This window comes from Equus asinus, chromosome 20 (genome assembly GCF_041296235.1).
Source record: "Equus asinus isolate D_3611 breed Donkey chromosome 20, EquAss-T2T_v2, whole genome shotgun sequence".
Lineage (NCBI taxonomy): Eukaryota > Metazoa > Chordata > Mammalia > Perissodactyla > Equidae > Equus > Equus asinus.
Window position 1 is genome coordinate 14,593,695 of NC_091809.1, and position 12,786 is coordinate 14,606,480.

General features: G+C 59.6%; 1 protein-coding gene across 2 annotated transcripts in view; it reads right to left on the minus strand.

The window, feature by feature from the left end:
- The window catches only part of SH3GL1 (SH3 domain containing GRB2 like 1, endophilin A2), a 29,725-nt gene extending 17,408 nt beyond the window's left edge, over positions 1–12,317 (minus strand). Inside the window, exon 1 of one of the 2 annotated variants that reach the window (XM_014843104.2) lies at positions 12,124–12,317. In XM_014843104.2, the coding sequence (XP_014698590.2) occupies positions 12,124–12,168 (45 nt within the window). In that variant the 5' untranslated portion in view covers positions 12,169–12,317. The remainder of the gene's footprint in view (positions 1–12,123) is intronic. The other variant, XM_014843105.3, reaches the window with a different exon arrangement.
- Between the last annotated feature and the right edge of the window lie 469 nt (positions 12,318–12,786).

Below are 12,786 nucleotides of genomic sequence, written 5' to 3' on the forward strand. Positions count from 1 at the left end.
GTCACCGTGTGATACACGTCTGGTGTGGCCACTTTCGGAGCCAGGAGCCCTAAGAATATCCAAATCCCTCTCCAGCCGAGGATGGCAGTCTAGGAGCCAGGGCGGCTCCCGGGCCCCTGGAAGGACTGACCCCAGACAGACGGTGTCTGGGCCCCTGGACGGGGGTTGGGAACACAGCAGGGCGGGCCGGCAACCCGGAGGCCTCGCCACGGCTGCCTGCCTAGGAAACCCTGCGTCGTCTTTTCCTTTCTCCTTCCTCCGTCCAAATTCACGGCCAACGTCCAGGTCACCTCCTTGTGAATCATCCCGGGGTTCTCCCTACAGGGCGAACCTCATGGGACCCTGCGTTGGCACATGGGCCCCATTTCGATCACTCGGCCACTGTGCGTGTTTGGGACGTTCTCCTGCCCTGAGCCGATCCGCTCTCTCGGGATGGGGCCAAACGTTTGGGGTGAAAGTCAGATGGCCAGATCCCCCCTTTCAAGATCATTGCCCTTATTCATTCAACAAATATTTATTATTCCTGTGCGCCAAGTACAGCAGAGGGAAAAAAGCATGAATAATATAAGCCCACAAAGAAATGATACAAGGTCCTATGACAAGGGACCAATGGGGAGAAGCTACTGTCTCCACAAGCAGACGACCCTGGACATGGCTCTGAAGGATGGGCTGAATCTAGACGCAGGAAGGAGACAGGGACACGACATGAGGACAGGCAGAGCAAGGGGACACAGGGGTCTGCACAACGCAGAGCACAGAGGAACCGAAGGCCGGCTTGGAAACAGATGCCCGGGACGGGGTGGTGACGTGTCTGTGAGAAGACATGGGGCCGCCAGCAGAGGGCAGGATGGAAGGAACAGCTGCCAGACCAGAGAGCTGCCCACCTTCCCACCCAGTGGGTGAGACCAACGCCGGTCGGGGCCCGGCTGTGGGCTTCCCGAGGCTCAGACGGGCAACGCTGTTTTCTCTGCGTAAAACCCGAACCCAGAGCCGGTTTCCAAATTCACGGTCAACAGCGGCAGTGGAGTATCAGTCACCAGCTCTGAGGTCACCAAGGTGGGGTCCAGGAAGCAGGGGACGGCTCCCTCGGAGTTCCCGATTGCTCCACAGGGCACGGTGACTGAAGGGGACGGGCGGGAGGCCTGCTCCCAGCACAGCGACCTACAGGCCAACTTGGCACCGCGCGCCGGCCCTATTCTCCCGTTGACGTCCCTGTTAACGCGAGTCGAGAGCTAATGGAGGGTGAGGCGCACGTGTGCGTGAGCACCCGCCCCACAGCCTGAGCCGAAAACCTGCATCCGATGGGAGAGGCTTTAAGGGGCGGACCCCACACGTTGCCTACAACTGTTGTAACAAATTACCACAAACCCAGTGACTTAGAACAACGCAAATTTCCTAACACAAAACAGCAGACAGCACGACTTTAGAACAACACGAAGGTCTCGAAGGGGTCAGGAGTCCGACTCGGTCTCGCCGGGCTAAGGGCAAGGTGCTGGCAGGGCCGCGTTCCTTTCTGGGAGTTCCAAAGGCCTTCAGGGGCTTTCCTGCCTTTTCCGGCTTCCAGAGGCCGCCCACATTCCTGGGCTCGTGGCCCCTCCCTCCGTCTTCAAAGCCAGCAAAGTCAGGCCCAGCCTGCTGCCTTCTCTCCGGGTCCCTCCACAGTGCCATCTCCCACTGACCACAGCAGGGAGAGGATCGCACCTGGACGGGCCCTTCTGATTAGACTGGGCCCACCCGGATCATCCGGGATGGTCTCTCCATCTCCAGTCCCTGTTCTTTTATTTCTTTGAGGAGGATTAGCCCTGAGCTAACTGCCGCCAATCCTCCTCTTTTTGCCGACGAAGACTGGCCCTGAGCTAACATCCATGCCCATCTTCCTCTACTTTATACATGGGACGCCTACCACAGCATGGCTTGACAAGCAGTGCCATGTCCGCACCCGGGATCCGAACCAGCGAACCCCGGGCCACCGAAGCGGAACGTGTGCACCTAACCGCTGCGCCCCCAGGCCGGCCCCTCCAGTCCATGCTCTTAATCCCTTTTGCCAAGTAAGGTAACACGGTCACAGGTTCCACCAGATCTGCGTCCAGGACTTCGGGTCTCGCATATCAAACAGGCTGTTTTTTCCAGGCTGGCACCACTGCAAACCTATACGGTTACATCAAACAAGGGATGGCTCTAGAGAAACTCCCAGACACGCCCCCGGGGACATCGACAGGACGGCGCACTGCCACACTGTTTGAAAGAGCGAGAACTTGGAAACCTCCCGAATGTCCACCAGCGGGGGACGGAAATGCACCGTCCGCGGTATAATTGCTCAAAAGGCGGCTACAGAGCTGTGCAAAGCAGCTAGGGCCACACGTGTGAGCGTGAACTAACGCACAGCGCTGCGCAAAGCAGCAGGTGACACACACAAACACCATGTGATCCCGTTCACGTGAGCGGGCACCTTGCACAACCCTGCTGTCGTTTCTCAGTGACAAACTCGCGTGTGGGGAGGGGTACGGGAGGCGGCCCCCACTCCAACCGCGCTGCCCGCCTTTAAGTTCTTGTGGGCCCCTGGCTACCAGCTGGCCATTCTTGAAGTCTCTTTCTATGTCTGAGACACTAACACAAACTTCAGAGGCCTGAAAAGGGACGTGCCCCTTCATGACCAACTGGCGGGCAGGCCCAGCGAGCGCGTGGTGCCCAGCTAAGGGGAGACTCCTCCTGGAGAAAGGCCGCCCCTCCTGCAGGCCTGGCCACGCCGCGTGGGCTCCTGGACACAGAGGGGCAGGAGGGCCTTCTCCCCGAGCTGCTCAACTAGCGGACTTCTCATCCATGAGGTCCACGGGCCCGCGCCGGGGGAGGCCACCCATCACCCACTGGCCACCAGCGGGGAGCTGTGGCTCAAAGACTCCTCGAGGGCAAAACTGACTCACGGGGCAGCAAGAAACAAGACTGCCACATAGCAAGGATTCTCGGCCTCTGGCCCCGGGAGAGAGATAAAGGCAGGGTCAGGGGATGGAGGAATCCTGGCGCTCCCTCGCTGCCCCTCTGAACCACAAAGGCCGGCCTTGATGGGCCGCAGCCGCCCGCCGCCTTCAGACAATCACAGCTCTGATGGGCTGAGGCTGCCGGGCGGATGGACGCCTGCCCGTCTGCCCGAGGCAGCCATGGGGCCTCAGGCTGCAAGGCGGGTGGCAGGGGGTGACGGGATGCCTTGGGGGCCAAAAGGGCCGGAAGGTGCCAGTTTCCTTTCTGGGGGCTTCCTAAGGATGCGAGCCTCCGCTCCCTCCGGGGCTGAGGCCCAGGTCCTTGGTCAGCTGTCCGCTTCAGCCAGGGTGGGGCTGGCCGGGGGTGCCGGCAGCAGAGCTCGGAACTACGGGCCAAGGCGCTGTCTGGGGACTAAGAAATCGGCTCAGCGGTGCCTGTCCCTGTCCTGCCTCTCCCCAGACACCCAGGAAACCCACCCACCACCAAGGCTCTGTCTTCCGTGCCTTAATGCACGTCCACAGGACTTCCCGCTTCTGTGTGGCAGCGGGGAGGGGCATGGCAGGGGGCGCCGCGTCCCCCAGCGCAGGGAGGTGACACAGCGCAGGGCAGGACATGACTCCTGCTGCGATGCTCTTTCGACGCTCCTTATCGGGGCTGGAGAAGCTTCCGGGGGGGGGCACTGTGACAGTCGCCACAACTCTTTAAGGAGAAGGAACAGGGGCGAGGTTTCCAGTGAGAACCAATTACACTGCTTCGCTCCTGCCGCATCTGGCGGTCCAGTGACTACACTCCAGAGCAAAGAGCGGCATCCAGATCCCTTTAAATAAACCTTAAAAGCCAATTTAAAAGGGAAAAAGGCAAGTTAATTCACTGATTCCAGCCAAAGGACAGGAGGAGCCTGGTCGCGGTATTCATACACGGTGGGGAAGGTGGGGGAGGGAGCCGGGCCCGGTGCGGAGCTCCCCGGGCCTGCAGGGAGGACGGGAAGGTGGTTGGCAGGTGAGCAGGAGCTTGCTGCATTTCAATACCAGCGGGGCACCTGGGGACCACCATCTAGGGGGGCTGGGAGGGGCATGTCCCGGTGCCGTGACCGGGATCAGGGATGCAGGTCTGGAGGACAGGGGCACAAGGGGGGTAGGGGCTGGGGAGGTAAGTGAGGTCCTGGAGGGAGAAGGCCCAGAGGCAGAATGGGAGGCCCAGAACCGGGACAAGCAGGAGGAGGAGGGGGAGAGAGAGCTGGCAGGCCGTGGAGGGAAGGAGAGAGGAGGGAAAGGGGTAGCCAGGCACGCAGGCAGCCGGGGCAGGGAGCAGGGCCACCACTGCTCACGTCTCAGAAGTCCCCCGGGCCTGGGGAGGCCGGGGAGGGGGCCGGCTTGGGGAGGCGGAGTCGAGGGCAGGCCGGGCACCTCTGGGTCAGTTTCAGCCTGGCCGCAGCGTCCAGGTGACCTCTGACACGGGTCAGGCCCCTCTGGCCCAGCCAAGTGCAGGTCCGTCTGGGACACAGCCCCTGGAGTTCTCGAGGCAGAGCCGAAGGCGGAGGGTACAAGCTCTGAGCTCTGAGTTACTGTTTCAACCAGTTGGGCCTGTTCCGACCGATCCCTCCGAGGCCTTGTCAGCCGCCCCATTTCCCTGGTTCCGCCAGGGCCTGAGCAGAAGCCAGGCAGGGGCTGGTGCCAAGCCAACCCGAGGGACACTGCAGGACGCCCTGTCCCCGGACAGCCCACTCCCACTCTGAGAAAGAGCCCACCATTTCTGATGCCACAGTCAGCAAGCCCTGACCCAGGGGGCCCCGGGCCTGTCACCCCCTCAGGAGCTTGCATCTGAAGAGAAGAAAAGCACGTTCCATGAGAAGACGAGCTTGGCATGCGGCCCGTGGGCGGGAAGCCGCTGGGCCAGATGCTCCAAGGGTGGAGACGTCCTTCAGTGGGTGGTCAGGGGAGATGGCCAGGATAAAGGGAGGTACACACGGGGCATCAGAGGACCAGCAGGAAGGGGACGGAGGGACCGGGCTGGGCGGGGAGGAGATCGGAGGAGGCAGGAAGGTACCCGGCCAGGCGGGCCGAGCAGACCGGTCAGACTCGAGCGTGCTGCCCGCGAAGGGGGAAGCTGGGTATTAAAGCCAGGCCCAGGGCGGGGGCCCCAGAAGGTGCTGGACGCCAGGGTGGGGCTCCAACGGCACCCCAGGTCAGCCAGGGCCGGTCACAGCGCGTGTCCCGGGCCCTGCTCCCTGTGGGCGTGCTTACGAAACTGCTCCACTCTTACACTCACAGCCCACGACGCCGAGATTTGCTCACTCGCGTGCAGGGGCACACGTCCCTCCGTCCGTCCAATATGTACTGAGTTCCTGGGCCAGGCCTGGGCGAGGCTCCACACTGGGCACATAGCACTGGGCAGAAAACACGGGCCCTGCCCGCAAGGAGCTTCTAATCCAGCAACAAAGACAACACCATTGTCACCCAGGTCCATCTCAGTCCTCCCCGGGGAAGGCGCCTCCTCTGTGAACGTGGGGACTGAGGGACGGGGGCCAGAAGACCATGTGGAAGGGCAGAAGGGACACGGGGAGGGGGACACGTGCTCACCGAGCCAAGGGCAGAAAGGGGTGCCCAGCACGGGGAGAGCGACCCGCCTGCCCCTCCCCCACCAGGTGGGCATCTCAGATGGTTTGGCTACGACAGCATCTCCTGCCTGGCGAGGGCCACGGAGCTCGCTGGAGGCCTCGGCGCCCAGGTGTGGAAGCCGGGCAGCCAGGCAGGCTTCCCGACGCGGGCTGGGCTGCGGGCGGATGCTGAGTCAGGCCCTTCGGAGGAAATCGCGCATCTGTCTTCCTGCTGTGGCCGGAGCTCCGCGTGACCCCGCTCCCGAGGCCCAGTCAGCAGGTTTTTCTAGGAGCTGAGTGGAAAAGGGGGACGAGGCCCCTGGGAGCCTTCGTCCCCAGAGCCCTGGTTACTGCCTAACAGGAAACGGGCAGAAAGGCCCCAAACTGCAGTGCTCAGAAGAGCCTGCGAAATCCAGCCCTGGGAAGGGGGGGAGGGCAGGGAGGGGCAGGAGGGGGGGAAGAGAGCAACCAGCTGGGGCTACAGCCTGACACATCCTTCCACCCAGCTTTCCAAGGACAGCTTTGAAAAAGAACCGGAAAAGCCGCCCCCAACACTTCACCAGGCACGTAGACGCCATCAGGGTTTGAGCGCGGGGTGAAGCCCCCTCAAGGCGCGTTCCTAACCCCCTCGGGCAAAAGAGCCCTGTGGTCTGGAAGCTTCCACGTCAAGCCCTCCCGAAGGCTCAGAAAGCTCACCTGCCTGGGAAATCAGACAGCGAAGACAATTTGCCTCTCCTCCCCCCACTCCCCAGCCGGCCCCCCATAGCACCCAAAACGCAGTGGCCTCCAAAATCCTATGGAGAAGTTGGCTGCACCCCCCAAATTAAAAAACCAGGTTTCCCCAGATTGGATCACTTCAAACTATTGGTAACAATTGAGGAGAAGGGCTGTGACAGGGGCCAGGGCAGGACCAACCAGCCTATGTCCCAGGGTCAAAGGGCATGGGCACCTGTGCCAGAGGCAACCGGCCGCAAGCGGGAAGTCCTTCCTCCAGGGAAGAAAGCGAGCAGATGAAGCGAGCAGATGCGCGTACAGACAACTGAAGGACAAACCAGCTCGGGCCCCCAAGGGTAGCAGTGCCCAGATGCGGCTCCCCGAAGGGAAGGCTGGGTGGGTGGGGGGTGGGTGGCGGCACCCTCTCTCTGTTCATTTGCTAAGTCTTCGAGAGTCCTGGGCCTCCCAAGTAGGACAGGCCCCAATTTCTGAAACTGAGCAGGGAGCCAAGGGGAAACTCCTAACCTCACGAGCTGTTATTAAGTGGCCCACGGAATATAATTAAGTATCCTACGGCTTTGCATTAGGACACACCCAGATGAACAGGACGATTAGCTCGCACGGCTCGACTGGTCTTCAATAAACACAGGACTCTGAGTCAGAGGTGAACTTTCGGCTTAATTTACGGCTGTCACGGGGTGGCACAATCAGAACACGGTGACCCCTTAGTCCTGGTTTGTTAATAACAAGAAGACGCAGGATGCTGCTTGGCGACGGAGCGCCCTGGGCATGGCACACAGGGGGTCCTTCATGGGAGGTGGGGTTAGCCTGGTTCCCAGACAGCCCTGGGAGCGGCGGGGTTTAAGGAGGCCCCCGGTTCCTTGGGGAAGGGCAGGCTCAAGGCTTCTTGTAGCTCCAGAGTCCAGACGGGTTACCCCACCCAACAAGCTGGTGAGGGAAAGCTAAGGCAGGAGAGCGACCCAGCCTGTCCACTGACGGAGCGGGATGGGAACACCTCTGCCCGGGGGCCCGCAGGGACGCTGCTAGTTCAAGGATCTTCTAGAACGAGACAGCAGAGTGGCTTCCTGTAAGTGGAGATTTAACCCGGTTCCCATCATGCATGGACATCACGACGGCCCCTCCACTGCCCCAAGGCAGATGGTCTTCTGGAGGTCAGGCTGCAGCTGCCGAGCTCAAGGGCCTGGGGCCGGCAACCCTCTCTCCACACCTCACCCGTCGCCTATCCTTCCCAGCGCACGGGTTCCACACTTGTTTTCATGCTGAGGCAGAGGGCTTACGGATTTTTGTATCTTAAGATCATTCTGTGTTTATTACTTAACAGGCACTTTGCTAGGCGATCAAAGGCACAATTCCACAGAACGAGGTTTAAAAAATAGGTCAGAGCAAGCAGAATCTGGGGACGTTCCAGAACGCGAGCCACCGCCCCCAGTTACTGCTTACTCTAACAGGTCGGGGTCCTGGGTCCCCCCCCTCCCCACCCCACCCTCCGCCTCTCACAGGAAGTTTGAGCCTGCCTCCTCGGCACACACCCAGGGCCTAGCGAGCATCCAGCCAACTTCAAAGCTATGGGATATGGCGGGCGTGAATTCCCCTCCTAGCTCAGAGGGAATCAATCTTTCAGTGCAAACTCTCTCCCTCCTTTCAGGCAAAAAAAAAAAAAAAAAAAAGGTCAGGCGAGCATTCCAGGCGGCTGCCAGCTCCATCCTTAGTTACACTCTCCAATCTCCACCGGGCGGCTGCAAGAATTATCAGGAAATCATCTAGCAGTTCAGGTCTAGAAATTAAAGTCACCCAAACACACACCACAATGGGAAGTGAACTTTGCAGCCTGGGTCTCACCAGCGGGTTCCTTCTACCCTCCTCAGTTCCCCAGAAATACTCTCAAAAGCCCCCTCCCCCAAATTCTAGACATGCCTAAATACCAGATGGCTACTGAGGGTGTGGGCGCCACACCGGCAGGACGGAGGGGACGGAACGATGGGCCCGAGACAGACGCCCATTTCTTTTACTGTTTTCCTCTATAGATTCTTCCACTTTCCTCAGCCCAGGCCCTCAGCCAGTCACTGGCCAGTTCAGAATAGGAAATAAAACGTCACCAACCTCCCACTCACACCCAAACTGATTTTAAACAAGACCTGAAAGTTTCCTCGAGACGAAGGGGGGTAGAATTTGCCAGCACACGCCGGATACTGGTACTTGGCTGGTTACTCGCATCATGGGGGAGACGAGAACCGTTCTGTTAATAGGTTAATATCGCGGGCTCACCTGCTAGAAACCAGGCATCTCTATTCCCGGTTCGCTCTCGCCCCTCCACCTGGCCTCGATTTCTCAATTTAGAAACGACACTGATAGAAGTCTTTGAAATCAAGAAACTGATTCAAAGCCGGGTGTCTCGGCCTGGGTGCTCCTGCTATTTGGGACCGGGTAATTGTTCGTTGTGGGGAAGCTGCTCTGTGTGCTGTGGGATGTTTAGCAACCGCCCCTGGCCTCTAACCACCTGAAGCCAGTAGCATCCTCTCCCCAAGTTATGACAACCCAAAACCGTCTCAGACATTGCCAAATGTCCTGGGGCGGGGCGGGGCGCGGGGGTGCGGTGGAGAGAGGAGAGGGAAGGGTTAGTAACCCCTGACTGAGAAGCCCTGGTAAAAGATTACACCTTCTTAAAAATACCAGATGCTACAAGACACTCTGGGGATCTCCCAAAGGCCTGGGAGGGGTCTTGGGGTGTGGATGCTGAGTTTCACGTATGTGGCCCTCTGTGTATCTCTGGTTATGTGTGTTTTGAAAACTAGCAGAAGCAGGCAGCTACCACAAGAATGGCCCAGGAGGGATTTTTGTTCTGTTTTGTTTCGGTATAATTGTCTTCACTTTCCTCAAACCTTAAAGCAGCGTTTCCCAACCTCGGTGCTACCGGCCTTCGGGGCCAGGTAATTTGCGGTTGTGGGGGGCTGCCTGGCATGCTCCAGGATGCTGAGCTGCCCCTGGCCTCCACCAGCAACATCCTAGTCGCAATCCACCAAGCTGTGACAAGCAGAAATGTCTCCAGATATTGCCAACGTCCCCTGGAGAGGTGGAACCGGCCTTGAGAATCACTGTTTTATAGGAAGATAAATGCCCCCCAACCGTTTTGTGTAAAAAGGGGAGTGCGTTTACGCTTAGGCCAGAGAAGAGGCCAGTTGAGACCGACCGGTGTCAGGCACACTGCCTGTTCACATGGTGGAAACTGAGTAAATACTAATTATTAGTACACAAGACACAGTTCTCTTGAACAGATGACCATGCTCCGAGGGCACAGCAGAGGATGTAAGCGGTCTTCCTATGGACGAGAAGAGAAACGCACACAGAGATGGACACGTCCAGATAAACAAGGGAGCTGCTGGAGGCCTGTGGAAACTAGTGCAGAAGAGAAGGGAGCACAGCCAGGGCGACTCCTGAGAGCACAACTCAACACAGAGCTGAGACGGCGGCCAAGACGCCCGCTCTCCGATAGGATGTGGCCACCGCAGCAATGCTTTGGGGCTAGGCCTCGGAACGTGCTGATAAGAAATTAAGCTGAACCACCAGCTCACGCTGCACGGCGCTTTCCAGGTTTCCAGGCGCTTTTCATGGATCTGAACGCAGGCCATTCTGCTTCCCAGAGAGAAAATGCCCCGGTGGCCCACCCAAGGGTGCCAGCTGCTTCCTTCAGCGGGGCGTGTCCGCTGGGGATGGTACGAGCCACCAGCATGGGCCCTCATAGGTGGGGTGTGGAGGGGAGGGCTTCCAGAGATCTGTCTAGGTGAGGGTACAAAGTGGCTCAGGAGCCTGGTGGCAGAGCAGTTAAGTTCACACGCTCCGCTTTCGAGGCCCTGGGTTTGCCGGTTCAGATCCCAGGCGCAGACCTATGCACCACTTATCAAGCTATGCTCTGGCAGGCGTCCCACATATAAAAAATAGAGATGGGCATAGATGTTAGCTCAGGGCCTATCTTCTTCAGCAAAAAAATAAATAAATAAAAAGGAGGATTGGCAGCAGACGTTAGCTCATGGTTAATCTTCCTCAAAAAAAAAAAAAAAAAAGTGGCCCAGGAATTCTTCCAAGACCTACAGAGACATCGTTCCTGCAGGCCGGACCACACAGGGTCCAAGTTACTGGGCAGCACTTCAAGGTGCTCCGTCAAGCACGTGGGGGTCCGGGCCTGCTGGGCAGGGTCTAACCCAGGGCCAGGTCACTCAAGTGCATCCTCCTGAGGCAAAGAGCTGTAGTGTCAGCAATGATCCTAAGTCCCTCTGGATTACGTCTCTCTTCCTCCAGGGTTTAACCATCGTCTGGAGTCTAGACATAGACCCCAAATATCTTTAGCACCAGACAACCAGGAAGGTCATTACTTTTTCCCTTAAAGCGTAAAAGGTCCCAGCTGTGTGCTACCGGGGACTTACCTCTCTTCCCTCCCACTGGCCCTCTCCAAACTGTGGGGACAGCTTGGCTGGCCAGCACGGCCCAAACAACTTCTAGGATCACCGCTCATTCCTCCGTGAATCTATCCACACAAACTCCACACCCATGGTTCTTAACCTGGGATGCGGGGACCGACAGGATTCAAGAAATCTGGGGCTTCTCGGATCTAAAATTATAAACCGAATTCTGCACCTGCCCAGTTTTCTGCAGGGTGGACCCACAGCTTTCACCAGATTCATGAGGAACAGGGCCTGAGCTGTCGGAAACACAGGGAAAATGCAGATATTCTTAGATTCAGCGTTCCGCTTCTGAGAATTTATCCTGTAAAACCAATCCCACTGGTGAGCAAAGATACTCACTGGCTATCTGTGGTAGTGGTGTTTGCAGCAGGAAACTGCTGGAAACCAACATCCATCATGAGACGGACTGGTTAAATAAATCTGGGGACACTTCGTGAAATCTAAGACCACATACTCATAAAAACATCTAAGAAGCTCTGGGAGCATGCTCTAGTGCAGGAGCCCTGGGGGTAGGGGAAGGGAGAGGGTTCCCCCCAGGGACATTTGGCAGCCACCGGACATCTGTGGTTGTCACGACCGCGACAGGGGGGGGGGGCCTTCCGGAATGCAGCAGGTGGGGGCCAAGGATGCCACTCAACAGGCGCCCCCCCCCACCCCCGAGAATGACCCGAGGGGTCGAATTCCAGCTCCAGTGTGATCTCCGAGACACGTTTAACAACAAACACAAAGCACCCAGGACCGTGTGGGCTATGTCACCACTAGGAGTGTTTTTAAAGGAAAGGTGTACCGGATCTTTGCAGAGAGACCCAAGTCGTCGGTGACCGTCCTTGTCTGTGGGGAGACGGACTGGATGCTTGCGGGACTGGAGTGGGACACTTGAGTTTTCACGCTAACCTTTCAACTTTGTACTGGGTCCATCGACAGCTTTCTTTTTCGCTTTAAAGAACTGCTCCGGACACGAATGCTCCCTTCCTCTAAGCTCTCAGGCAAGAGTCCTGTGTCGACAGCCTCGGGACTGTTTCTTCCCCTTCTCTCCCTCCGCTCCCCCCCCCCCCCGCGGCCCTGTTAGAGGGGAGCAAAGGCGGAGAGGGGTCCCCGTCCCGGGTCCCCCCCCAGGGGCATCTCTGCCCCTCCCAGGGGTCTGCCCACCCTTCCCGAGGAGACTGGAGCCCACAGGGCGGGCAGGGCCCGGGCCACCTCGCACGCAGCCCCCGTCCCTCCTGGGCTCTCCCCACTCCGCGGGGGACACGTGCCAACGCCGCCCCCTCGGCGCCCTCGGCCCCCTCCGGAGCCAGAGCCGGGTCGGGCCTGGCCCCCAGCTGCGGGCCGCCCGGGGTCCCCGCCTCGGCCTCCGCTCACCTGGCTCGCCTTGTAGAACTGCTTCTTCAGCCCCGCCACCGACATGCTGCCTGCCGCCGTCGGGCCTCCCGCCCGGACCCCGCGAAGCGGAGCGACCGCGCAAGCGCCGCCGACCCCCCGCGCGCCGCCTCGGCCGCCCTGTCGCTCGCTCCGCGCCCGCCCCGGCGCCGCCTCTGCCCCTCGCGCGCCCGCGCGGCCAGGATATTACATGGCAACTGCACACTTCCGGGGCCGGCCCGCGCGCGCGCCCCCTGGCCCCGTCTGCGCACGCGCGCCCCCTGCCGGCCGGAGCGCGCACGCGCACTTCCCCTGCCGGCGGGGGGCGGTGCCTCCGCCAGCGAGTGGACCGGGCGAGCCTAGAGAGGCCGTGGCGGCCGCAGCGACCCCTGGAGTCCCGGAGGTGGTCCTAACGTCTTACGAAGGGCGCTTAAACGTTTCTGGACAGGTGGGAGGCTGGGTTGACAAGTCTGCAGACACCTGTCTGCTGATCTCAGCTATGCCCAATTCCTCGGTGCGTTTAGTCCCTCCCACCGCCCCGCAACCCTGTCCCGTGTTCATCTATTCAGTTGCCCAAGTCACAAATCAAGGTGTGGCTTCTACCTCCTTTCACCCGCTGTCCTCCCTGCCCCGCGCAGATCATTCCAGCAGCCTCCTCGCTGGTGT